This window comes from Mytilus galloprovincialis, chromosome 4 (genome assembly GCF_965363235.1).
Source record: "Mytilus galloprovincialis chromosome 4, xbMytGall1.hap1.1, whole genome shotgun sequence".
Classification (NCBI taxonomy): Eukaryota; Metazoa; Mollusca; class Bivalvia; order Mytilida; family Mytilidae; genus Mytilus; species Mytilus galloprovincialis.
The window spans coordinates 30,772,226-30,800,209 of NC_134841.1; the positions used below are offsets into that span (position 1 = coordinate 30,772,226).

General features: G+C 31.6%; 1 protein-coding gene across 2 annotated transcripts; it reads left to right on the plus strand.

Moving 5' to 3' along the window:
- Window positions 1-7: 7 nt before the first annotated feature.
- LOC143071862 (non-lysosomal glucosylceramidase-like) lies at window positions 8-27,984 on the plus strand. 2 transcript variants are annotated; one of them, XM_076246476.1, is made up of 18 exons: window positions 8-240; window positions 2,748-2,836; window positions 4,081-4,196; window positions 5,457-5,675; window positions 6,368-6,607; window positions 7,409-7,511; window positions 9,721-9,831; window positions 12,078-12,231; window positions 14,836-14,961; window positions 15,698-15,870; window positions 16,351-16,455; window positions 19,439-19,546; window positions 20,590-20,741; window positions 22,074-22,180; window positions 23,433-23,575; window positions 23,929-24,041; window positions 26,086-26,277; window positions 27,163-27,984. In XM_076246476.1, exons 1-18 carry the CDS (start codon window positions 56-58, stop codon window positions 27,358-27,360), a joined length of 2,634 nt encoding a protein of 877 aa, XP_076102591.1. In that variant the 5' UTR covers window positions 8-55; the 3' UTR covers window positions 27,361-27,984. The 2 variants fall into 2 exon arrangements, with proteins under 2 accessions (XP_076102591.1, XP_076102592.1); XM_076246477.1 differs by lacking the exon at window positions 9,721-9,831.

Genomic DNA, 27,984 nt, shown 5'->3' on the forward strand with positions numbered 1-27,984 from the left:
AACGACATCCGTATTGGTCAAGACTGACTTGCTTCCCTGCTTGCTTCAGTGCAAGATGCCAAAAGCTCAACATATAGACCACTCCCCTGAAGCTAGCATAACTACACCAAAAGAGGACATTGCCAATGTCCCCAAATTCGGTTGGAGAGTAAACTTCGAACATGAATGCAAGGACAAATGTGATCCATTTGTAAAACCCAGACTCACCCACATTCCTGAATTAATTGGCCTTAGCTATAGGTAAATGTTGTACATTGTGACCAGACATTGTATTATGCAACATATTAAACAATGTTATAGGAACGAATTTACTAGGATGTTCAAGTTTATTTAAAAGTCGTCCTGCTTGTTCTTGAATACACTATCTGCGCCCCATGACTAGAGAATCTGCGCTGCTTGACTATTGACGTCATACTATAATCACTTTTTGTTTGCGTTGTTTGATATTTTCTATTATATGGGGACGGAGTCCCCAATTACGGTAGAAAAATCAATAAAAAAAAAAAAAAAAAATCGGGAAAATTTCCCGAATTTTTCATTCTACTAATGAACTCAAAATCGTTAACTTTTTTTTTCAGATCTAGTTCCTGTTCCGGTTTTCCCCGCATTTGCGCAGAAATCTGTCTTGTTTGCATGAGACTTTGAAAAGAAAATTATATGTATCAGTCTAGTAAAATATAAGATTTGAACTCAATACAATTTCATTTTTAATAATTGTTTGATTTGAAAAAAACGTTCCTGATGGAAGCGTTTCTTTTGTTTACATTGAATATGACGTCATAACTTAAACAACGTCACAGCTAAATCCCTAACCACAGAACCGAAATCGGGAACGTTACGGTATTTCCGTTTCCTTTATTAATGTTTGAGATAAAAAAAAAATAATACATACAGACTTCGTCCCCATTCACAGGTTATGCCTGCCTCATATTAACGTGAAAATGTTACAGAAACCTTTGTGATGTTCAGTAATGGCAGACTTATCATATGCTAATAGTGATAACTATGTGTACAATTGTATCTCCTTTGTGGGAGTGCAGTTAATGATGGATTTAAGTCTGGCAAGATACTTTATTGATAGGCGCTATTGCACCTGCATCAAAATGACTGCAGCTTCAAGGCAAATCAAGAAAGATTAATGTTTGTTTCTTAAAAAAATGGACATGTTGGATAGCTTAATTGCATTAGTCTATGGTGCATACATGTACAGTCTGCACGGTTAGCCACTATTCCGATGCCCAAAACTAGTAAAATTTCTTTCAGACTAGTAAGTTTTTGCAAAACTTTGATTGGACCAATAAAAAAAATGTCAGAATATTGGTCTTCGGACTAGTAGTTGAAAAAGATTTTGGTGCAGACTGCATGTAGTCAGAGATTACTCTGACGTCCAACGGCTGTTTTGTCAAACTAGCTGCAGTCGTGTCTGGCAAAACAGCTGTTGGACGTCAGAGTAATCTGGGACTAATGGTGCAGAACATTACCTATAATTGGTGGATCACATAATCTTTCCTTGCATATAATACAATTTTGTTTGAACATGTTGAATGAACAAAATTAAGACAGAAATGAAAAACTTTAGAAATTTGTTATTTATATGTTGCATCATCATGTCTATATTCCAATGCATACATCACCACAGTCCAACATTTGAAATTCCTGTTTCTATATCATTATGGCATCTTGTCTGTTTCTAACATATGTGGATCATTAATTTTGCCATCAACTATTCCCTATTATCACAAAAATAAGTTTCTACACAACATTGCCAGCAATAATTTTGTATTTTTTGCATCTTATTTTGGCTAGTCATATGACTCACAGCATGTATAGAGAGATACCATGTTACACACACAAAAATACCAAAAAATCATTAATTGTCTTTCATATGAATCCAATATGGCCTTTGTCAAATGCTCTATTCAATTGAACTTAGAATAAAGTGTATTTTCCATAAGTTTAGGTCTAAAATGCCTGAATGTCAAAGGTTTAAAGAATTCTTGTAACAACCCTTATGGGTCTGTCATTGTCTGTAGGTGGGATGATGCATGACAAAATCATAACATGAAATATTTTCCACTGGACATTAAGCAAACAACAATTTAGGAGGCTCGAGGGTACTAAAATATCGAAAAAATTAAAACATTTTTTTATTTATTACACTATTAATTGTTACTTTATGATATGTTACAAAAATCAACCAAAAAAAATCGATTTGTTTTGGGCCCAGATGACTTTTAAAATGTTTATATCATTGAAAAAGCTCCAAAATGATCTCCCTTTGATGCAAAAGTGCCATTTTTAACATTAAAATTAAAATATCTTTCTTAACTCATTAGTGAACTATGTTTTTTATATTATTATAAGCTGTACTTAAACTAAACAATCGGAATTGTAATTTAGTTCTCTTTTCATTTCAATATTACCTTTATTTCTCCTATTACAACAATGTACAATGTATTAATAGTTTAACAGAAAAAAAGCACTTTAACAAAAATTCATGGTTATTTCAAAGGCAAATTGTGGGCTTAAATGAATGGTGACCCCATTCTTTTTATTTTATTTTTCTATAAGTATATGATAAAGTTCATTTATAGAAAAAAATTAGCAAAAATCCTATATTTAAAAAAAAAAAGAATTATACCCGTGAGCCCCTTAATCTATTTATCAGAAAAATGCTATTGAATGTCAGAAAGCTTAAAACTTTCATACAAAGCACAATGATCTATTTGTACTGTTGATTGTTACAGATATATGAAAGTATGGATAAAGCACAAAAGACAAGGAAGAATAATGTTTATAGATCATCTGAATCAAGTTACACACAAGCCTATTTATGGTAAGAATTAACAGAAGACATAGTTTTTAAATAACTGAAGCACAAAATTGAGTAGACCACTACAAGTCTTGGTATCTGAGTGGTCTAAGGAGTTTACCTACTGTTTCACTAGTTTGTCAACACTGAGGTAGCGAGTTTCAACACCACAAGTGGCAGCTGCATTTAACTCCAATCTTAATTGACTAAGATTATCAGTTTTCCTACTAAAGCTTTCTCTGGTGATTCTCCTCAGAGACCATGGCTTCAAAACTAATAAAACCTGACCACCATTGTATAGCCAATAGTTTTGAAGGGTGATTTATATACCAAAAAAGTCTGACATGAAATTTTTCCTATTTTGAGGCTCGGCAACCAACTTTAATATTTAAAATTTAACTGCCCAGAGTGAAGACACCTTGCACAAAATTCTTCCAGATAATCTGCTCTTATGTCTACAAATATGGTAACTTTTTCTGTGACGTTTCCATTACATGTGAGATATTTGTCAATGAGACATCAAACAAATAAATAAAAATAAAATCAAAAAGGTCACTTTTCAGAGATTTTACTGTTCATGAATGTTTAACAATTAAGCTGAAATAACAGACACAGGTCCTATTTAATAGGTCAAACTGATACATACTAAATGCAGGCCCAGTTAACTTAGAATGAGTTAGATATGATGAAATAATAAAATATGTTGTAGGACTTTTCTGATGAGAATTCTTAAGGTATACTTGTACATATTTTGCAGGTGGTCTTATAAGGGATATAGATTGTGGAATGGATTATTAATCTTGTATATTTTGCGTGTTATCTGTATGGCAATGTAAGTTGTGCGCCAATTGACTATTTCTGACTGGGAAAGTTATGTAGGTTTACTGTTCATTCAGAAATTATTGTGAGATTTTTATTATTGCGAAAAATGTGACAGAGTTGTATACGCAATAATTTAAACTGGCATTTTGAAATATTTTATATGAATTAAACAAATTCCTAAAGATTAAAATCGCATTTAAGTCTAAAATGACAAAATCACAATAGTAAAAGCAGGCAATAATTTCTGAAATTACAGTAACTATATCATGTATGTATATTTATTACAAGTGCTTGGTTGAGGATTTTTTTAATAATTTTGTAGATATTTCAAGATATGTATAGTGGTTGTCTGATTAGTGGTTGGATTGTGGTGACAAGAAATAGAAGTTCCTTTAATCTTGTATTGCAAGAAGAATTCTTAAGATAAACTGTTACATATTTTACAGGCTGTCCAATAGGTGGTATAGGGTGTGGAACCATTGGTCGTGGTTACCGAGGTGAATTTTGTAGATTTCAGATGGTTCCAGGGATATATGAACATACTATTGTACCAGCAAATTCTGTAAGTACAATAATAACTCCAATCTTCATGACCTACCAGTGTCAAACTGAATGGGACTTGTATAATGCTGTTCTGGTGTATGCCATCTGTTTGTCCATCTGTTCAATCCATAAAAGTTCTGTCACATTTTTCTATGGTACTACATATCAAAACTTCCTTAAATTTGATATCAGATTTTGAACTTTTTGTTAACTGAATACCTATAATATATTGTTACAAATTCTGACCATGTATGAAATTTGTGTTGCATTAATTTCAGGAACTATAAATAAGAATTTTCTGAAATGTGGCATCAATATTTTTGGAAAGATATTTTGTTGTGGAGCAAATGGAAAAATTATAATTTCACCATAAAATACATGACAATGTCAACCTATGATAAATTGCTGATGAGACGTCAGTTTTATGCTTATATGATCATGGTTGAATTTTTTATCAAGTAGTATTTTCACCATGCATTTGTACAAGATACAAGAGAACTATCCAAAATATAAAATGCAAAGAATGGGGCAACTTTAATTTCCTGGTTAAGTAATTATAGTGAGTTCTGGTATAAGGAAGATTTCTAGATTTAAAAAGTCATCAAAAGTATTAGAAAACATTATAGCCTAATGGTCAGCAGAGCCGCATGGTAGTACCCACCACATTAGACACAGGTTATTGTTGTTGTGAAAGCAAAAGGTATAAATGGAAAATTTTTTCTATCCTGTAGCCTTATTAAGATTTAAGGGAGTTCGCTTCTCAGTTTCAAAGTAATTAACTTTTCAAAACACTTGTTTATATGGATAGGGGATTAATAAAGAAATCCAAAAAGCCAAAAAAATATATAGGTCACCGTGCTTGTTTTCGAGATATCAGCCATTGAATTTTTAACGGGAAAATAATCTCTCTTGACTTTTCATAGCTTTATCATTGACCAGTTGAAGTTCTTAAAAACTGTTAAAAAGTAATCAAAATTTTATAAGACTTTTACAGATGGCTTATCATTATACATGTAAAAGATTTACAAAAAGAAAAATGGGGGTCACCGGGCAAATTTTTTCAAGGCATTCAAATGGATAAAACCAGAGGATTCCGAAAATCTGACAAGAAATCTAAAACATGACAAGCCAGCTCCCTTAAGGCATAGGTTATTGATTTTGCTCACTGTTGATGGCTGTATATTTGTCTAATGGTGTCCTTTGTAGATAATTGTCTCATTGTCTCATCATGTTATTTTTATATTATAGTCTGTTTCATGTATTTATCTTTGTTTTGTAGTTCATCTTGTGTATACGAAAGAACAATAAAACTGTTTACCAAAAAGTCTTAACAGGAGGAAAAGGGAAGCACTTGAAGTCATGGGAATGGGGATTTCCCAGACAGAATGCTACTTATCATGCACTTTATCCTCGATCATGGACTGTATATGATATACCTGAGTTTAATCTTAAGCTAACCTGTCGTCAAATATCACCGGTCTTCCCTCATGATTACAAAGTAAGTTAAAAAGAGATATAAGAAGATGTGGTATGAGTGCCAATGAGACAACTTTCCATCCAAGTCACAATTTGTAAAAGTAAACCATTGAAAGTTAAAGTATGGTCTTCAACACAGAGCCTTGGATCACTATATAGCTACAAACAGCAAGCTATAAGGGGCCCCAAAAAATGTAAAGTCATTTCTAGAACTGATTTAATAGGCAAAATTATACATGTTCTGTATCATTTGTTATTACGAGCAAGCAACAATTATCAATATAGAGCCAGGTTACATGTATAAGGTGTAATACCACCAAATCATAGAACATCACATCTGGTTGCATACGAAAAAAGGATTGAAAAAATTTCCCTTGAATTTGACAGTTGTAGGAAATTTATGCTACATTTCATTGCAGTAAAAAAAATCTGTGTCATAGACATATATCTTGGGGGGTTCAAAGCACCATTATTTTTTTAATTGGTGTTCCTATAGAATATTTTGGAAACTTGAGGTTACATGGTTATTAAAGCTTGTACACAGGAAGAAAAATCAATTTGAACTTAGACCCACTCCTGATCTACCTTAAAGTGATAAAAAGTATATAAAAAACACAACTGAAAGCACAAATGGAATGTTGAAAAATAACATCAAATTTATAGAAATACAGTTTGAAACATTTACTTTTTAGTTTTATTTATATTGTATTTAAGGATACAAGTTTTCCAATGGCAGTATTTGTATGGTCTGTAGAAAATATGGGAACTGACTCATTAGATGTCAGTATAACATTTACCTTTAAGAATGGGAGAGGTGTAAAGGAAGATCTTAACCCTGGTAACTGGACTGAACCATTTGAAAGTGAGGCTGAGGGGCAGAAGGTTGCAGGAATGATGATCATACAGAACATACGAGACATGAATTGTACCTATGGAATAGCTGGAGCTTTCAAGGTGTAAATTAAGGATATTGAATATTAAGGATATTGAATACTGTTGATTCTGACAATAAGATGACAGTGCATATGCCATTAGTCATTTACATACATTTATTATGCCCCACCTACGATAGTAGAGGGGCATTATGTTTTCTGGTCTGTGCCTCCGTTCATCCGTCCGTCCGTCTGTGCCTCCGTTCGTCCATCCGGTTAAAGTTTTTGGTCGAGGTAGTTTTTGATGAAGCTGAAGTCCAATCAACTTGAAACTTAATACACATGTTCCCCATGATATGATCTTTCTAATTTTAATGCCAAATTATAGTTTTGACCCCAATTTCATGGTCCACTGAACATAGAAAATGATAGTGCAAAGTTCAGGTTAAAGTTTTTGGTCAAGGTAGTTTTTGATGAAGTTAAATTTACATCAACTTGAAACTTAGTACACATGTTCCCTATGATATGATCTTTCTAATTTTAATTCCAAATTAAAGTTTTGACCCCAATTTCACGGTCCACTGAACATAGAAAATGATAGTGGGAGTGGGGCATCCGTGTACTATGGACACATTCTTGTTTTGTTTATATGTATTGAAAAGATTACTGTTTAAAGGTCCAAATTCATAATATGTGACAAGGATAAACTTTTTTTTACCAAGGATTTTCACTTACCATGCTAACTGCCAGAATTGCTTGTGGAATTTTTCCTTTCTTTGGATTTCTCTCAAAATCTTTTGATATTATAATACTTTGATTTTTTTTCTGTAATTATTTGTACAATTCCTAGCAGTTTTTAACCTTTATTTGTTCTTCTTTATAGGATGATGTAGATGTAAGTACAAAGTCACAGTTCAATCCTAAAGGATCAGGACAAGATTTATGGGAAGATCTCTCTGATGATGGAAAATTAAAATCATCGACAGGTATTCAATATTAACCAAATATTTACCCTAAAAAATGATTAGTACTGCTAGTTATATAAGTGAGATACAAGGTCACATTTCTTCAGACATCAATTTACATAGTTTTATTATTGTGGAGCCTTTAACTTAATATAAAAAAGATGTGGTATGATTGCCAATGAGACAACTGTCCACAAGAGACCAAAATGACACATACATTAACAACTATTGGTCACCGTATGGCCTTCAACAATGAGCAAAGCCTATACCGCATAGTCAGCTATAAAAGGCCCCGAATATGACAATGTAAAAGAATTCAAACGAGAAAACTACATTCTGTTGTGGTTGTCGTAGTCTGCGTCGTCCACAAATATTCACTCTGTGGTTAAAGTTTTTAAATTTTAATTACTTTCTTAAATTATACTGGATTTCTACCAAACTTGGACAGAAGCATTTTTATGATCATAAGATAGAATCCAGAAGTAAATTTTGTAAAAAATAAATTCCATTTTTTCCGTATTTTACTTATAAATGGACTTAGTTTTTCTGCCGTGAAACATCATAATTCTGTGGTTAAAGTTTTTGAAATTTTAATAACTTTCTTAAACTATCCTGGATTTGTACCAAACTTGGACACAAGCTTGTTTATGATCACAAGATAGTATTCAGGAGTAAATTTTGTAAAAAAAAATCTATTTTATCCGTATTTTACTTGTAAATGGACATAGTTTTTTCTGCCAGGAAAAATTACATTCACTCTAAGGTAATAGTTTTTAAAATTTTAATAACTTTCTTATACTATCCTTGATTAGTACCAAACTTGGACTGAAGCGTGTTTATGATCAAAAGCTAGTATCTAGAAGGAAATTTTGTTAAAATTTTGTAACTGTTTATCCATAGTTTACTTATAAATGGACTTAGTTTTTCCTACAGTTAACATTACATACAGTCTGCAGTTATAGTTTTAAAGACATTTATTAAATTCATAAACTATCCTTGATTTTACCAAACTTGGACAGAAGCTTCTTACAATCAAAAGGTAGTATCAAGAGGAATATTTTTATAATTTTTTCCCCCTCATTTTTGTTGAGCCTGGGATTACAGCAAAAGTAGGCGAGACACTGGGTTCAGTGGGACCCTTACAAATTTTTTTTTTATTTTTTGTATTTACAGAATGGGAAATTTTCATGAGTTGAGTATCAGTTATTGTCAAAAGTTCTGGGTTTTTTCCTTTAGCTTTTGTAAACAGAAAGTCTGCTAAGAAATATTTTGTTTTACATATAAAGGACTACAAAAATGTCATTTTACACTATGAAAATTTAAAACAACACGTTTAATAATTTATTGCGTCCGAAGCGCTTTTCTGGATTTACCTTCATCAGGAACGCTCAAAGCCAAACATTTGAAATCCGAAGATGTATAAGTACCGAAAATATAAAGTTGGACTTGATCAGAATTTTAATATGACTATAGAAAGAAGAGCAAAAAATCTTGTCAAATGAGCCATAAACTGTGTCAATCTCTAAATGAATTTGATAAACAGATTCAGAAGTTGTTTTTTGTCTCTTAATTTAAATTTTATGTTTCTTAAAAATAAAAGATTCTTGGTAACCACCACCCACATTTACTTCATACTAAAATGCCCTCAATCAATGAAAAGACATTATGTTCAAAAGGGGAGATAACTTCTGCTTAACATAATAAGTTTCTTGGTAGATTATGATTCATTTGCTCAGTAAGCTGCAAAATCTGATACTGTCGATGCATTATTATTCGTTGGAAAAACAATTTTCGAGGATTTCATGGGTACAAGTGAACCACGAAATTAAATGTTAAATGAATGACAATGTTATATATGTAGTCTTATTCTTAGACTTCAACAAAAGCATGAAATTAAATATCCATGAACATGTAAGTTTTCCTTAATCCATAAAAATTGGTACCCACGAAAATAAATGAATCCACAGTAGTAATTGATAATGTCATGGATAATGGATATGGGTCCTGATGCAATTATTTATTTAGCATTGCAGAAAACATTAAAACTAAGACAAACTGTATAATAATACCATACATTGCTAGATAACTTCACTTGGTTGACATACAAGAGTTTGTCATTTAAGCATATCATGGAAACATACTTCAAAAATTGTTAATTGGAAAAAAGAAAGAGTGCAACACATGTATTTCATACTAGACTTACATCGCAAATTTTTAATTTTAATTGTAGATCAAAATAAAGATCAGCCCATAGTCAATTGTAAGACACTTTGCTCTGTCATGTTGAAGGTCTTACTGAATATTATACAGTTTCTACTAAATCTAGTCCTACCGTCTAAAGGTAAGGACGTATCCCAGAACAGTACTTTACACTGTATTGTAAATGTTTTCTGTCATTTGTCCCCCAAATCACTGTTCACATGTAACAATTTATAAAACTAATTTAGTGTCTGTAGTTTTTAATGCCATGCATTGTCTGTCATCACAATTCATATTCATGTCCGCTTTGATTTTATCATTGATAATTTTAATGCAATTATTTGTATCAATGGTTGAATGACAATAAGTTTAATTTTCTAGCTCCCTGTCTGTAACTAAGGAAGCTGACATTTTCAAATGGAATTGTATTGACATGTAAATTTTCGAAACATTAAGCCAAAAAACTCAAATTTTGCACCCAGAAATCTTTTTATCAAATTTATTACATTCTTAAGCTGACAAGAAGACAGAAAGTACTCTGTGATTACTTTTGTTGCCTGAAACTTATGTTATGTAGGGGCAAAGACAATAACATCATTTTCAGGAATTTTCGTTTTTTTTATTTTAATTATGGCTAAAATTAAAAGATTTCTTCATTTTGCAGTAGAATAGAAATAATGATATTGTATTTGAAGCTTTGTGGATATCCATTGGTAGTATCACTGTCACAAATATCTGTTTACCTATCTTCACTAGACATAGCCTGGGAAACTAAATTTGCAGTAAAACTATCAATGGGTGTCCGCAAAAATGGTTTTTCAGTATTTTAAAGTCTTAATAAGGTATTTCTAGGGCAATGACTAAGTAAAGTACTGTTCTTGCATGCCATTGCAAGTGGTTCTCTTTATTTATAGCTTTTGGATATTTGGTATGTTACTGCATGCAACTCTATAGGAGAGGCTTGGCTAAGATTAATTGCATAATTTACAGTTTATATTTTAGGGCTTCATTATTGTGTTTAAGTGAAGTTGCATTGTACAAGTGAGAGGTTTAGCTAGCTATAAAACCAGGTTCAATCCACCATTTTCTACATTAGAAAATGCCTGTACCAAGTCAGGAATATGACAGTTGTTATCCATTCGTTTGATGTGTTTGAACTTTTGATTTTGCCATTTGATTGGGGACTTTCCTTTTTGAATTTTCCTTGGAGTTAAGTATTTTTGTGATTTTACTTTTTTTGTAAACAGTACAAAAACTGAAAATATAAAAATGAAGGAGTTGTGGTATGATTGCCAATGAGATTACTATCCAAAAGAGACCAAATAAAGTGAATGTAAGCAACATTAGGCAACGGTAAAGTCTATAACAATGAGAAAACCCCATACTGTATAGTCTGCCTTAAAAGGCCATAACATGAAAATTATGAAACATTTCAATTTAGAAATTTATATGTATTTGCCATTAAATTTACCCTCAATACATTGAGTGGCACATGCACTACACATTTTATACAGAAAAGCATACATTTGTTTAAAGTTTTTGTTTGTTTATTTTGCCTTTGTGTTGATTTATAACTTAAAGGGTATACTTAATAGATACTTTTATGGGACTAGATCTGCATGGTTATTGTTTTGTTTACCTTTATTTGGAGATTGTACCATATGCATTTAAAGTTTAATTTAAAAAAAAAAGCAGAACTGAGTGTTTAATTTATGTTTTTTTTCATTAAGCATAGCTGATTAAAATATATAAGTTTTATGTGATATATATATGTAGCCCTGAAATTACAGTATATTTAATAAAATAACACCAAATTAATATTCATTTAAAAGATGTATTTTGAGTTTATTTACATGCAGGAAAAATTATTTTTAGGATGATTGCGCTTTATATTTTTTAGTTAAAATGTTTCAGATTTAGAAGTAAGTGTTTTTGAGGGAAAAATTGTTAAAGGAGGGAGGAAAGATGCCAAAAGGACAGTCAAATCTTGCTCATGAAGTTGCATGAAAATTAAGCCTTCAAGTCAATGTTTATTTTTATAGTTTTCTGAATATTCTCATTATTTGACACAGTCATGTCATAATGACGACCAAATCAATGCCATTCAACTGGTTAAATTGGATGTTATTAGGGCTATTTTCCTAATGCATGTAGTTTAAAGGTTTGGTTGGCTTGCTTCCTTTGTTAGTATAAATGTTTTCTCACACATTGTAATGAAGATTGACATCTGCAATCAAAAGATAGGTAGGGTTTCAGCTTGAATAATGTTATTGGATGCATGAGCAAACATTTATAAGTACTTGGCATGCATTAGGAAAGTAGCACTAAAATGAGTATGATTCTAGTATATTATATTTAAATATTTTTTTCTCTGATTTTCTGTTACAGAAAGAAGTGGTTCAACAGGTAAAGGATCTGAAATAGGAACAGCGGTATGTCTATATACCACAGTTAAGCCAGGGGACAAAAAAGATCTAGAATTTACACTCACATGGGACATGCCTGTTATACATTTCAAAGCTAGAAAACATAAGTATCTAAGGTAAGGCATTAGTTTGAATCAGATTTCCATGTTAAATCTTGTTTTCATATGACTTAAATTTTGTTTGCATTTTCTAAAGATCATTGCTTTCTACTTATTTCCATTGAAAATAAGTACTTAAAATTGACCATTCATATTTGTTTCCCTCTTTTATAAGTATTGTCTTGGAATTGTCCTAATGCTTTATGGATAGAATTTTCTACATTTCCGAGTGCTAAATTTTCTGATCAGATGTGGAAACATCCTAGAAGTAGAATATTGATGTGTTGTATGGTGTTGCTGTAACATTTAAATATCTCAAAGATAACTGAGAGGCCAGACTCCATAGGTATACTCCAATAAAGTTGATGTAATGGCATAATTTACTGTTGTTTTGTCAGAAAGTTTAAAAAACACAGACATACAATTATATAATTATGATGAGTTTTTGGTTTTGTTTGTGTTCCGGACTATATGAATATTTGGACCATACACATATGGTCATGACTATATGCATATACTCATATGGTCAGACCATGGTTATTTACAGACCAGACCATATGAGTATTTGGACTATGTAGTTATTTCTTCAAATACATGTATGCATTAGAAACATTTCATTAATATAATAAACTTTATTTTAAAAAAAAAAGACAAAACAGTTACAGGAAATGTATTAATTTTATAATCAAAAGGCTAGTCAAAACAGCACAAGTTTCAAGTTGAAACCCTTTGTCTTTCAATTATTGTCTTAATCTAGGTGTATGTCTGTTACGATACAGTTTAGATCCCGTCTTTACATTTTGATAAAAATTTCCTTAAAGACTATTTCTCACCTGATTAAACCAAATATGTAATAAAAAGTATACCTTCATGTGCTACTTTTTGAGTTAAATGAGGTTGCAATTTTGTATATTTGCTCAAAATTCAGATTTGTGGCCATATGTTCCCTTTTTAAAGAAAGACATAACTTTTTTGTTTGAAAAGATAAACACAATTGTTTTTTGTTAAATAATTTGTAATTTCTGTATTTAATAAGTATTCTTTAAATTTATTCAATTTTTATATTCAGAAATAACTCATATTTATAAAATGTTCATGAATGTAGAAAAAAACATAATTTTTTGCTGTATATTTATCAAATTTCAAATCTGCTCGCTTAATCAAACCAAATGGCATTTTAAAAAAGAGGGGTCCATGAACTCCTTTTCAAGTTAAATAAGTTTGAATGATAAAAATCAGTCGAAAACTGAATCTTTTCCCGACAAGTCATAGTTTGACGTCACGAAAACTACAATTTACGTTGGCAACGTTATTACCTCCCCTGTATCTGTATCGTATGCCCTGAAGTGTCAATTAGACTCTTCATCCTGTTGTTGCCTCGTGTAAAGAGAGTGCCACGCTCTTTGCACGTTAAGAACCCTTGCAACAACTCTTTGAGGGGTCCTTAGGTGGTCTGTTGCAAGGCAAAATTTCTGTCCCTATCCAATATACCCTCATTTTCCAGTGGCAGTCCAAAATTCCACGACCATCATCCTAGATGGCCTCTATTACAACAACCTACCTATTGTATTTATTGTGAACTTGTTCTCGTCCTGAATATGCATGAAATATTTGCCACTGGATGTTAAGCAACCAACAATCAATCAATCTTCATCCTGTCGACTTTTTCGACAGTTAGTTAAACAGTTGTCTTCTTGTTTACGGTTCATTAAGATATGTTTGGAGGTAATCTTCACAAGTAGACATTTTCCTGTTCAGTTATAGTTATCCCATGAAGTGTAAGATCACCCCAATGGCGGAGGCTCGATTGTAATCTTTCTCTGACAAACCAAGTTCGAATGGGGTAACTATTTTACATCCCAGTTGTTCAAGATTAGATAAAAATTTATCTTTCATAAAATCTTGTTTAGAACGCCAATTATCATTTTAATATATTTTATTTATACTGCAACTGGTTGTGTTTATTTCCTAAATATAGTAACACAGCTATATTTTGTATAATGTCAATTTCATCATGGATCACTTTCCCCACAATCAGGGGTGCATTAAGGGATGAAAATAAGTTTGACATTTGTGTTACGATTTAAAAAAGCTATCAATGTAGTAGTTTAAGTTGCAGTATAAAAACAATATTAGGTCAATGTCTAAAAAATATATACTTTTTTGTACTCTGTGCAAAACTGGGGAACAGCTCAGTAGAACTTTGCTCTTCCCCAGGTTCTCAGCCTCATACAAAAAAGTTTATATTTTTCTTCCATTGACCTAATATTGTATATATACTAGTATTACCATATAGTGTTTATCCTTTATGAACCCAGGACTCTATGTTGAAATATGTTATTTAGTCGATATTGTTATTATTATAACATGATAAAATAAAAAATTACCTTTGATATCATCTTTCAATGATGTGACAACTAGAATGATCGTACCTTATGAAGAGTTTAGTATTAAAAGTAAACGTGTTAATTACCCCGACCATACGCATATTGTACAAATTTCATATGCTTTAAAATACCATTTAAACATAATTTCTGAATAAAAAAAAATATTATAAAAGATCATAAAACCTTTTGTATATATCACAGTTCCTTTTATTGTTGCTATTGTATGATGTTGCAGGCGATATGCTCGTTGGTTTGGCAATTCTGGTGATGCATGTCCAAAGCTGTGTAGTTATGCCCTGAAAAACTATCCTATATGGGAAACAAAGATCGAAGAATGGCAAAAACCAATTTTATCAAATAAGTAAGTAACTCTTGATAACTAGAATTATTGTTATTTTACAAAATTTTCCTTTGATCTTACTGACTGATGATTTCCTTTCTCAGCTCAGAAGAGTGATATGAAAAATTATTGCTATAAAGTAAGATTTCATGTGCCTTTGTCAAAGAAATTAACAAGATTGTCAGAGGTAAAATAGCGATAAACAGATTATCATTGATCGTTTCTCACTTTCGTCTTACTGGCTGAAGCAAGAAAATCAATCTCGTTGAGATGACCAACGATGAATTAGAAATATAATAAGTAAATTGTGTGCAAAAGTAGAATACTGTGGATTCATTTATTTTCATGGGTAACATTTTTTGTGGATTGAAAAAACTTATATTTTCAGGACATTTGATTTCATGGTTTTTACCAATCTCTGCATACAAAGCCTATGAAAAAATTGTAATTCGTTGAACATTTGAATTTGTAGTTCACTTGTACCATGAAAGCGATGAAAATTGATATCCAACGAATAATAATAAATCCAAGGTAATACAACTGTGCATTTGGGAAGTTCTTGTTTTGTGCATTTTATAAAGACAACTGGAATTCATACAATGTAATCCATGAAAAATATTTAGATTTATTGGGAAAGATTTCAGACACTGAACTGAATTTTTGTTATACCAACAGAACTTTGTTCTTTTTAAATCGATTAGAAATTTACCAGCTTACTTCATCGTCTTTATTTGTTAGTAATACTTTTATCTTACAGAAATTTACCATCCTGGTACAAGTCAGCTTTATTTAATGAGTTATACTTTGTCAGTGATGGTGGCTCTCTATGGTTAGATATGGCTGAAGAGAAAGATGGACAGATTCAGAGAAAGATCAGTCCAACAGAACCAGAGGTTATAACAGAATATGGAAAATTTGGCTATCTAGAAGGTGCATAAGATGAAAACCTGTTCATGTTAGGATAATTTAATTTTGGATGTAACGCGTCTTCTGATTGGCTGACGTTATTTTGTTATGAGCCCATAGACATAATTTAGTCATGTGACTGTGACGTCATCAACGTTTTTTCATGGTTTTCTACGGTTTAAAATGGAATTTAGAATAAAATTATAAGAAATGACTGTAATATTTTTTTCTGCCTATTCGAAATAACATAAAAAATGTGGTGCACACTGTTAAATAACCTGCTACGCGCGTTATTCAGTGTGCACCAAATTTTTAATGTTATTTCTTCATAGACAGAAAAACTATTAGTCATTCCTTAAATGTAAGCAATATGTACCGGTATACTAAAACTAGCAAGCATTAACAAGCCAACTGATGGCATAAATCTAGAAAATAAGATAATCTGTAAATCAATCTTAATGTTTATTATTGCACAAATACATATAGTAATATATTCATTTACAGGACATGAGTATAGAATGATTAACACCTATGATGTCCACCATTATGCTTCCTTTGCCTTCATCATGCTCTGGCCAAAGATACAACTATCTATACAGTATGATATGGGTAAGTTTTAGTATAATTATGGTTAGTTATACTACTTATAAAGTACATTTAGTGTATGATATTTGAGCCAAAGATTCATCTATCTTTTCTGTACACTCTGCTTAGTCTTAACCCTTACCATGCGGGGGGGCTTAATATTACGGCCGTACCCAAAATACTGTTATTTGGCACAAATGGCACTCCATACATTTGGTGGTGAACACAATACCATTTAATTTTGAAGTGTATGCATGTTTCCTCAATCTGACACTATTATTTGTCTTCTTTCTCACTTTTAATGTTCATTTTGAAATATATGAACTTGGAAAATTGAAATCGAACAAAATTGTTTTGTTTTGGAGGGGTGGGCTTACCTTCGAGGTCTGAAGCTAAAAATTATGAGACCTGAAAGTTAGACAAATAGTGTAAACCTGAAGGCATATCACTACTGATCATGTTTATTATCAAAAGACGCCCCAACCAATGACTACTTCTGGTTGCAGGTCCAGTTAAAGTAAAAAATCTAAAAAAATATTTTAGTGCAAATGACCTTCTTTAGACTGGTGTATCAAGATCAGTTTCACTCTGACCTTACAACTGTTGTGATTAATGTGTTCACTGGGGTCCACTCTACATGCAAACTACAGTTGGATGCATCTATTAGTATCCACTTCCTGGTCGAGAAAAAGAATGTAAAAATGTCAAATTTGACCCTTTTTGTACATGAGAAAAATTTGGGGCAAATTCTGGCCCACTTTATCCTGTCTTCTCACCCCTACCAACCCACCCCATGATCCCCTATCTTAGATTTAATGCAATCAATATGCATCAGCATCAGAGTACAGCTCATTTGCATATAATTTGCATATTTTTGAAATCAATTCAGCATCTAGGGTTAATCTTTACAACTTTTTATGAATTTCAAACTACTATTAAGTAAATATTGTGTGGTCTTAATGGATAAAGATACAGTATTAGTAGCTTACTTGACTGTTAATGGAATGGATAAAGATACCGTATTAGTAGCTTATTTGTCTGTTAATGGAATGGATAAAGATACCGTATTAGTAGCTTACTTGACTGTTAATGGAATGGATAAAGATACCGTATTAGTAGCTTATTTGTCTGTTAATGGAATGGATAAAGTTACCGTATTAGTAGCTTATTTGTCTGTTAATGGAATGGATAAAGATACCATATTAGTAGCTTATTTGTCTGTTAATGGAATGGATAAAGATACCATATTAGTAGCTTATTTGTCTGTTAATGGAATGGATAAAGATACCATATTAGTAGCTTATTTGTCTGTTAATGGAATGGATAAAGATACCGTATTAGTAGCTTATTTGTCTGTTAAATGGAATGGATAAAGATACCGTATTAGTAGCTTATTTGTCTGTTAATGGAATGGATAAAGATACCGTATTAGTAGCTTATTTGTCTGTTAATGGAATGGATAAAGATACCGTATTAGTAGCTTATTTGTCTGTTAATGGAATGGATAAAGATACCGTATTAGTAGCTTATTTGTCTGTTAATGGAATGGATAAAGATACCGTATTAGTAGCTTACTTGACTGTTAATGGAATGGATAAAGATACCGTATTAGTAGCTTACTTGTCTGTTAATGGAATGGATAAAGATACCGTATTAGTAGCTAACTTGTCTGTTAATGGAATGGATAAAGATACCGTATTAGTAGCTTACTTGTCTGTTAATGGAATGGATAAAGATACCGTATTAGTAGCTTACTTGTCTGTTAATGGAATGGATAAAGATACCGTATTAGTAGCTTACTTGTCTGTTAAATGGAATGGATAAAGATACCGTATTAGTAGCTTATTTGTCTGTTAATGGAATGGATAAAGATACCGTATTAGTAGCTTATTTGTCTGTTAATGGAATGGATAAAGATACCGTATTAGTAGCTTATTTGTCTGTTAATGGAATGGATAAAGAAACCGTATTAGTAGCTTATTTGTCTGTTAATGGAATGGATAAAGATACTGTATTAGTAGCTTATTTGTCTGTAAATGGAATGGATAAAGATACCGTATTAGTAGCTTATTAGTAGCTTATTTGTCTGTTAATGGAATGGATAAAGATACCGTATTAGTAGCTTATTTGTCTGTAAATGGAATGGATAAAGATACCGTATTAGTAGCTTATTAGTAGCTTATTTGTCTGTTAATGGAATGGATAAAGATACCGTATTAGTAGCTTATTTGTCTGTAAATGGAATGGATAAAGATACCGTATTAGTAGCTTATTAGTAGCTTATTTGTCTGTTAATGGAATGGATAAAGATACCGTATTAGTAGCTTATTTGTCTGTAAATGGAATGGATAAAGATACCGTATTAGTAGCTTATTTGTCTGTTAATGGAATGGATAAAGATACCGTATTAGTAGCTTATTTGTCTGTTAATGGAATGGATAAAGATACCGTATTAGTAGCTTATTTGTCTGTTAATGGAATGGATAAAGATACCGTATTAGTAGCTTATTTGTCTGTTAATGGAATGGATAAAGATACCGTATTAGTAGCTTATTTGTCTGTTAATGGAATGGATAAAGAAACCGTATTAGTAGCTTACTTGTCTGTTAATGGAATGGATAAAGAAACCGTATTAGTAGCTTACTTGTCTGTTAATGGAATGGATAAAGATACCGTATTAGTAGCTTACTTGTCTGTTAATGGAATGGATAAAGAAACCGTATTAGTAGCTTATTTGTCTGTTAATGGAATGGATAAAGAAACCGTATTAGTAGCTTATTTGTCTGTTAATGGAATGGATAAAGATACCGTATTAGTAGCTTACGTGTCTGTTAAGGAAAGGTTTAGCATTTATAGCCTTTAGAGGTATTCCACAAAGTTCTATCCATATATATATGTTATCCATAACATAAAGACATATCATATAGTTTTTATAAAACCAATATATTTTGTATAAATTTAGATTAAGATTGATACATGTTAACTTGCTATATTATTTATCATTTAGCCACAGCTGTAGCGTCAGAAGACACAACTCCTATAGTATTTTGTATGGAAGGAAATCGAGGGATCTATAAAACAAAAAATGCAGTTCCACATGATCTAGGAGATCCAGGTAAGGTACTCCTTTTATAGGAGTCCAATAGTATAATGTAAGGAAATAAAGACATGTAATAAATGAATTACCCCTGTAGTACAGCAAAATGTCTTGAGTGTAGGTAAAGGTAATATCTTTGATTAGTTTGCTTGCTAGCTGAATCATGAAATCATTATTAGGTAAGTATTCTACCCTCTTTAAGGAGTAATGTAGTCCTACAGACAGATTGATTGATTATCTGTCCGACTAGTCTACTGTTAAAGGAGGGTAATATATCTAATTTAATAATGACTTCACGGTTCAGCTACTAAGCAAGCTAACCAATGATATTACCTTTACCTTCCCACTCAAGGCATTTTGCTGTAAATTGTTGGGAAGAAAATTGAAGAAAATGTAAAAGCTATATTTCTTATTTATTTAATTTTGAAATTTATGTTACTTAATTATTTTTCATTTTCGTAGCAGTGTGAGCATTAATTTTTAGTTTTTAACCCTTGTCCATCTATCCTGAAATTGGTTTCTGTTCTCTAACTTTAGTACACCGGAATCAATTGTTGTGAAACTTCTAAACAATATTAATGCTTATTACCACTAAACACAGATCAAGTTTGAATTTGGTGGATTCACTTTTTTTAACCTTTTGTTTACCTTTCTAGACCTTTCTATAGTTCAGCTCCTTGACAAATTGAAAATATGCTAAATGTTTTGTTTCTGTTCTCTAAGTTTGCCTCAAACAAATGTAATGAATATTATACACAATGCTTATTACCACAGAACACACTTTTATGGTTCTTGAGTTGTATCTCTTTGGAACATTATATGCAAGCAGGTGCATTATCTGTGTCCAATGGAAAACATTCCCCAAGTTTAGGGATAGCTAGTCATCTCATGAAGGAACTAAAACAATCTTTAAATAGCAAATTGTTTCTATAATACTTTGAATTTCTTTTTATGGATAAGCATTGTCCATTACAGAAGATGAAACAATACATTCTTTTAATAGCAAATTGTTTCTATAATACTTTGAATTTCCTTTCATGGCAAACCATTGTCCATTACAGAAGATGAGCCCTGGGATAAAGTGAATGCCTATATTGTACATCCTACACATGACTGGAAGGATTTAAATCTCAAGTTTATCCTACAGACTTATAGGGATTATAGTCAAACACAAGATATAGATTATCTTAAAGATATGTACCCTGTGTGTCAGGTAAGATATGTACCCTGTGTGTCAAGTTAGATATGTACCCTGTGTGTCAAGTAGGTTATACACCCTGTGTGTCAAGTAAGATACATACCCTGTGTGTTAAGTAACAGATGTACCCTGTGTGTCAAGTAAGATATGTACCCTGTGTGTCAAGTAGATTATATACCCTGTGTGTCAAGTAAGATACATACCCTGTGTGTTAAGTAAGATATGTACCCTGTGTGTCAAGTAAGATATGTACCCTGTGTGTTAAGTAAGATATGTACCCTGTGTGTCAAGTAAGATATGTACCCTGTATGTCAAATAAGATATGTACCCTGTGTGTCAAGTAAGATTTGTACCCTGTATGTCAAGTAAGATATGTACCCTGTGTGTCAAGTAAGATTTGTACCCTGTATGTTAAGTAAGATAATTACTCTGTGTGTCAAGTAAGATATGTTTCCTGTGTGTTAAGTATGTTCTCATTTAGTTTAAACAATATTTATTCAGATAAATCAATATTGTTTAAACTAAATGAGAACGTACTTGACACACAGGGAACATATCTTACTTGTACGTTCTCATTTCATTTGGATACTGTAAATTAATTATTATTGATTACTACAATTTTCGTTGGTTTCGTGGGTACAGGTTAACACAAATTAAAATGTTCAACGATTAGCATATTTTAAATAGACTTTGTATACAGAGATTGGCAAAACCATGAAATTAAATATCCACTAATATGCAAGTTTTCAGCCATCCACAAAAATTGGTACCCACGAGAATAAATGAATCCACAATAACTGATAATTTTTTACAAATAAGAAATAATAATTTCAAGAAAAATAAGTATGTTAATTGTTCAGAAAATTGCCTTGAGCAATTTTTAATTATTTAAATTACACATAATGGTCTGATTTTTCTTGAGCAGAAAAGATAAGTAGAGCACTATTGAATTTCTCTTGAAATTATACTATGACATCACATGTCTTATAAGTGGATATATATGTATGATATCACATGTCTTGTCAGTGGATATCTTTTGGTACCTATGTATGATATCACATGTCTTGTCTGTGGATATCTATGTATGATATCACATGTCTTGTCAGTGGATATCTAGGAATGATATCACATGTCTTGTCAGTGGATATCTATGATCTATGTATGCTATTGGTGCTTGGAAGAATTTTTGCAACTGTTTTTGTTTTTGTTTTATCTTTATATTTATTAAACTTCTGTACTATTAACAACAACTAATTTGTTACAGTACTTATCATCTTGAACCATTATCAAAGTTGATCAGTATATACTATGAAACAAAAAATCCAATTGTATTTTTAATATATATAGGCTGTGATGGAGCATGCTAGACAATGGGATACAGATGGTGATGGTCTGATAGAAAATGGAGGTTATGCTGACCAAACATTTGATGCTTGGACAATGACTGGTGTCAGGTACATTCAGTAACAAAAATATCTTTCTTATATAGTTCTCATGATTGGGTGATTTCATTGGTGGGTGTCATGACAAACACAAAGTTTATAAATGTATGATTTTTTTTCATGATGTCATAAGTACTAATTCCTACACTGGTCAAGTTATCCTGTAAATGAAACATTTGATAATGACAAAGTACTCTTTTAATGACATTGGTATATGAAGTAATAAAGTTACATTAAATAGTTTATTTATATGGTAAACATGACTACGTTTGTGAGTGAAATGGTCAAGGTTACACACAATAAACTCCTTCAAATCAACCATTATTACAACATTGAATTTTACTATGGACAATCAATGCATCAAGTTTCTCTAGATTAGGATGATTTTCATTGTTTGAATTTAATAAATCATGATTTTTTTATTTCTTAAATTTTCTGAAATTAATTTTTCATGATTTTTGATTTCTTACATTATCTGAATTTAATTTCTCTTGAATTTTGATTTCTTTCATTGTTTGAATTTAATTTTCTCTGGATCTTTGATTTTACACATTGTCTTAATTTGTTGCCTCATTAAATTTAAATATGGTGACAAAAAGGTGTTATTAAATTTATTTATCTGACAGTTATTAGATAAGGTATTATATGTCTACAAAAATGTATCATTGATAGTTTCATCATATAAATGAAAAATAATGTCAGTTATTTCCTGCATCTTAAAAAAGGAACAATCAATAATAATTTCTTTTGAACACTATGATGACCATTCAGGTCTTACAGAAGCTGGCAAAACTCTGAGAGTTAAATAAAGTGTTATCTAATTATTAGCAATAAATGAAATGCCAACGTTTGATTTATTCAAAGTTATTTCTGCAACAAATTATGTATATGCACGAACTATCCAATAATAAAAAAATCACACTAATAATCCTTTCACATAAATTGTCCTAAATATGGACTGGCATCACCTGACCTAATACATCATCAAAGGGTGTAAAGGGGAAGGGAGTATCTGCACAGAAGAAGGGGAAATGACATTGCCATTTCACAATGAACTAACAATTAAAAATTTCTTGCAAGTTGATCTTTTTACTGATTTCACGAAACACGATAAATAACGAACCTTTTTTACGGCTGCACGTGAAATAAAAATGACAAAACATGTTGCACGAAAATAACCCTTTACCACACTCATCATCTCATGGGATACTTCAGCAGCATTAATTTTGTAAAATTTACATTGTAACAATTACTGATATTGTAGTGCTTACTGTGGAGGTCTTTGGCTAGCGGCCCTGAAGATGTATATTGAAATCAGTAGGATTGTGGGTAATACAGAGGAAGTGAAGAAATATACAGAAATATTAGATAAAGGCAAAGAAGCATTTGATAAAAAATTGTGGAATGGTAAGTTTAATTACCAATTTGGATTTTCTTTTATTTTGCATATTTGACATCTGAGCACTTGAAGACCCATTGGTGCTTTTTGGGTTGTTCTCTCTTTGACACATTCTCCATTTCCATTCTTAATTTTTACTTATTTTACAGACAGTATAAGTTATTTTTCCATTCTTCTGTTTAGAGAAATTTTAATCATTTGATTAAGTTGTTTATAACCTGAAGATAATCTTTACAAGATACATGTCTATAAACTATTTCTGGTCTTATTAGTAAATCTGATAACCTTAGGTTAAACGTGGGCGTACTTATGTAAATTTTCCAATGTTTGTTATCCATTTCTTTATGTTATTATTTTGTAGGGAGTTATTATAATTATGATTCCAGTACAACCAGTGGACATGATGATAGTGTGATGGCTGACCAGCTAGCTGGACATTGGTTTCTTAGGGCCTCAGGCTTGGAGGATGCAACTGTAAGAATATTAATATATAAGATATATATAACATGTGTATCATATATCATATATGAATAAAGGAATAATAAATGCAGAAAAAAAATATGGTTCGTGTGCTTTTTTTTCGAGATATAAGTAGCATGTTAATCTATTGTAATAAAAATTCATAATATCTAATAAAATTTGTAGATTTAGCTAACAAAGTCCTGATTTTTGTATAAAGTAACATTCGTTTATAGTGGAAAATTGTTTTAATGTTAAATAAGCTACAGTTGAAATTTGCTTGGTAGTCCCCCTCTGTGATTTATACTAGTTAACTTTGGTTAATTTCCCAATCAATCTATTATGAAGAGGAGATAAATAATTCAGCTTTCATTTATAGTTTTTTTCAAAAATGATGAATGAATCTTTATATTTGTATGTAATCATTTTAAACGTTTCAAATTTATGAACTTATATTCACCAATGTCTTTGATACACCAAAAACAAAAACTGAAATATATTGAATTGATACATTTTGTAATTATTCAAAATTAAATCAGAAAGCTGTAATTAATTATAAAATAATGAACCTGTTAAAGGGAGACAATACTCGCATAACCTTTTTTTGAATCAGCACATAATACAAAGGAATGTCACTCTTGCATACAAATGGCACATCAATATAATTAATTAACTGTGCATTCCTGCTCCACCTTCAATGAAGATTCTAAATTATAAATATAACCAAAAGTTGTTAATCTATAGAATAGTGAAGACTAATGAAAGCTAACCCACTGTAAAAAATATTTCTTTGAAATTTTTATGCCCCACCTACGATAGTAGAGGGGCATTATGTTTTCTGGTCTGTGCTCCGTTTGTGCGTCCGTTCGAAATTTTTATGCCCCACCTACGATAGTAGAGGGGCATTATGTTTTCTGGTCTGTGCTCCGTTCGTGCGTCCATTCGTGCGTTCGTCTGTGCGTCCGTTCAGGTTAAAGTTTTTGGTCAAGGTAGTTTTTGATGAAACTGAAGTCCAATCAACTTGAAACTTAGTACACTTGTTGCTTATGATATGGTCTTTCTTATTTTAAAGCCAAATTAGACTTTTGACCCCAATTTCATGGTCCATTGAACATAGAAAATGAAAGTGGGAGTTTCAGGTTAAAGTTTTTGGTCAAGGTAATTTTTGATGAAATTGAAGTCCAATCAACTTGAAACATATGTTCTCTATAGTATAATCTTTCTAATTTTAATGCCAAATTAGATTATTACCCAATTTCACAGTCCATGGAACATGGAAAAGGATAGTGCGAGTGGGGCATCCGTGTAATTTGGACACATTCTTGTTTAAAACTTACTCAGAATAATGCTGGAGCCACTTGACTTTCATAGCTCATAATTAACGTTTTTACATGATATTTTAAGTGTAAATCGCAATACAAATCATATGCTTGCATCATCTTACCCAAATACAGATTTAATTAAGTCCTGAACATTTCGACATTTGTTTGTTTATTTTTATCAAAACCGGTTTGTAAACAAATCACAAGTACATGTTAAGATCCGACTAAATACCTATATCCCGATATCGTCAGGTAAATATGCTAATATAAGCCATTCAAAATTTGGTGGGAAATGATTCTCTCTAGATTTTTACAACATTTAACAATAGCACCTTTTTTTTTTTTTTTTTTAAACCAAGGATTTGATAAAATTTTCATAGATGGCATATGTAAACAAATTATGAAAAGAAAAATTTCTGTTAAATTTACTGATATTAATAAAATTGAGAATGGAAATGGGGAATATGTCAGAGAGACAACAACCTATAAAGCATAAAGCAGACAACAGCTGAAGGCCACCAATGGATTTTTCAACACAGTGCGAAAAACCAGCACCCGTAGGTGGATTAAGTACCAAGAGGTGGTCCTCAACAGTTGATTCATCTTCTAATTGAACTTTAGATTAACTAGATTTTATGTATCAAAACAGATGCAAATTTTTACACTTGATACTAAAAACAATACCATTATTTAGTAAATATTTTTCCCTAATAAGGAAGTCTTCATTTATCTCACAGATTTTCCCACCAACACATGTAAAGACAGCCTTGAAGACTATATTCAAAAATAATGTAATGGGATTTGAGAATGGTAACATGGGAGCTATTAATGGAACAAGACCTGATGGGAAGATGGATATGAGTAGTGTTCAAAGTGAGGAATTCTGGGTAGGAGTCACTTATGCCCTGGCTGCAAATATGATTCAGGAGGTATGTCATAGTCTTAAGTACATTTGCACTCAAACTTATAGTGTAATGTTATTGAATATATTTATGATATAAATGATGTTGAGAGTTGATAATTTTAAAGGAAAGAATTTATGGGAGATGTAGATTTGTGGGAAATTTACACATGGCCTGGTCGGTGATATTAGAATTTTATCCTGAGCGTTATATTAGAAAGTTGAATAATTATTTCATATAGGACATTATCATGGAGTGGGTGGAGCACTGCAATTGCATTGTCTTTTAATCTGCCTGAAATTTTCCTCAAATTCCCAGCTTTTCTGTAAAATTTTGTAGTTAAAAGCTTTTGATGAATTTTGTATTAGCAAATTCCAATTCGGAAGAAACTGGTCTAACAGTCTTTGCTTTATTACTTTTTTTAACCAATCTTTATTTATGAAATTTGGTGTTTCCAATATATATGAGAAGCCACAACCTTGAAATATTTTTTTGACAAATAGAATCCATGTAGTCTGCATGTTATAATGAGCATTCATATGGGGCAAAAGTCAATATAATATAAAGGAAGACTTTGCTTGTATGCAGGATATCAAATTTGCTCAAAATGATACTTCTAGAACTTTTATTTCTATGTCCATCATATGGCGACAGTGGCGGATCCAGAAATTTTCATAAAAGGGGGGTTGGGGGGGGACACTCTTTGCCTAAGAGGGGGCCAGCTCCAGTCATGCTTCAGTGATTCCCTATGAAAATCAACCAATTTTTTTCCAGAAAATCACTCTTAATCCGCCTCTGGGCGGTATAGTTCCCCGTAAACCTTACAATTTGGTGTAGAGGATTTTAGAGTTAAAAGTAATTTACAGAACTTTAAATGTATATTTTCTAATATCTCATTGATATCTGTTTAAGGGTATGTTAGATGAAGCCTTCCAAACAGCTTGGGGAGCTTACCATACATGCTGGGAAACATATGGTCTACAATTCCAGACACCAGAGGCCTACATGCTTGACAGAAATTACAGATCCCTTGGATATATGAGACCACTATGTGTTTGGGCCATGCAATGGGCTTTAGAAAAGTTTCATCCACAGTTAATGAAGTCTTGAATGTGTGCAATATGGACTTAGTGATGCTATAAAGTTTTATGTGTTCATATTGCTCAAATTTTACACGTTTTATTTTCAAAGCCACAAGTTTTTTTTTTTGTTAGATCTTGTTTTATACAGCTGAAACTAATACATTTGTAGATGTCATTGGATTCTCTGGTGGATAATTGTCTCATTGGCAATTATACCACATCTCTTTATTTTATACACTCAATCATTTCACATCTGAAACACATGGCAAAAATGCAGTTTTCAAGTAAATTTATCATGAAATACACACTCGTAGCCAGGGGGGTTTGAGGGGTTCGTATAAACCCTCCTTGAAAACAAATAAGCACTGTTAAAGTTGACATTCTGTTTGAATTGTTACAATTTAAGTTGAGTATGATTGTATCGAACCCCCACTACCTACCTCCCCCTTGGAAATTCCTGGCTACAGACCTGAAATATATAAGATTAATCAGTTACCAGATTTCATCACCAACTTTTTTTACATAATATCTATGGATCAAATTTCTTGAGATTCATTTTAAGATTATTTTTTTTTTAAATCTATAGTCTGCATATTAATCACTATCATATAAAAAATATAAAAATTTCAAAAGACTAATGACATGACAAAAA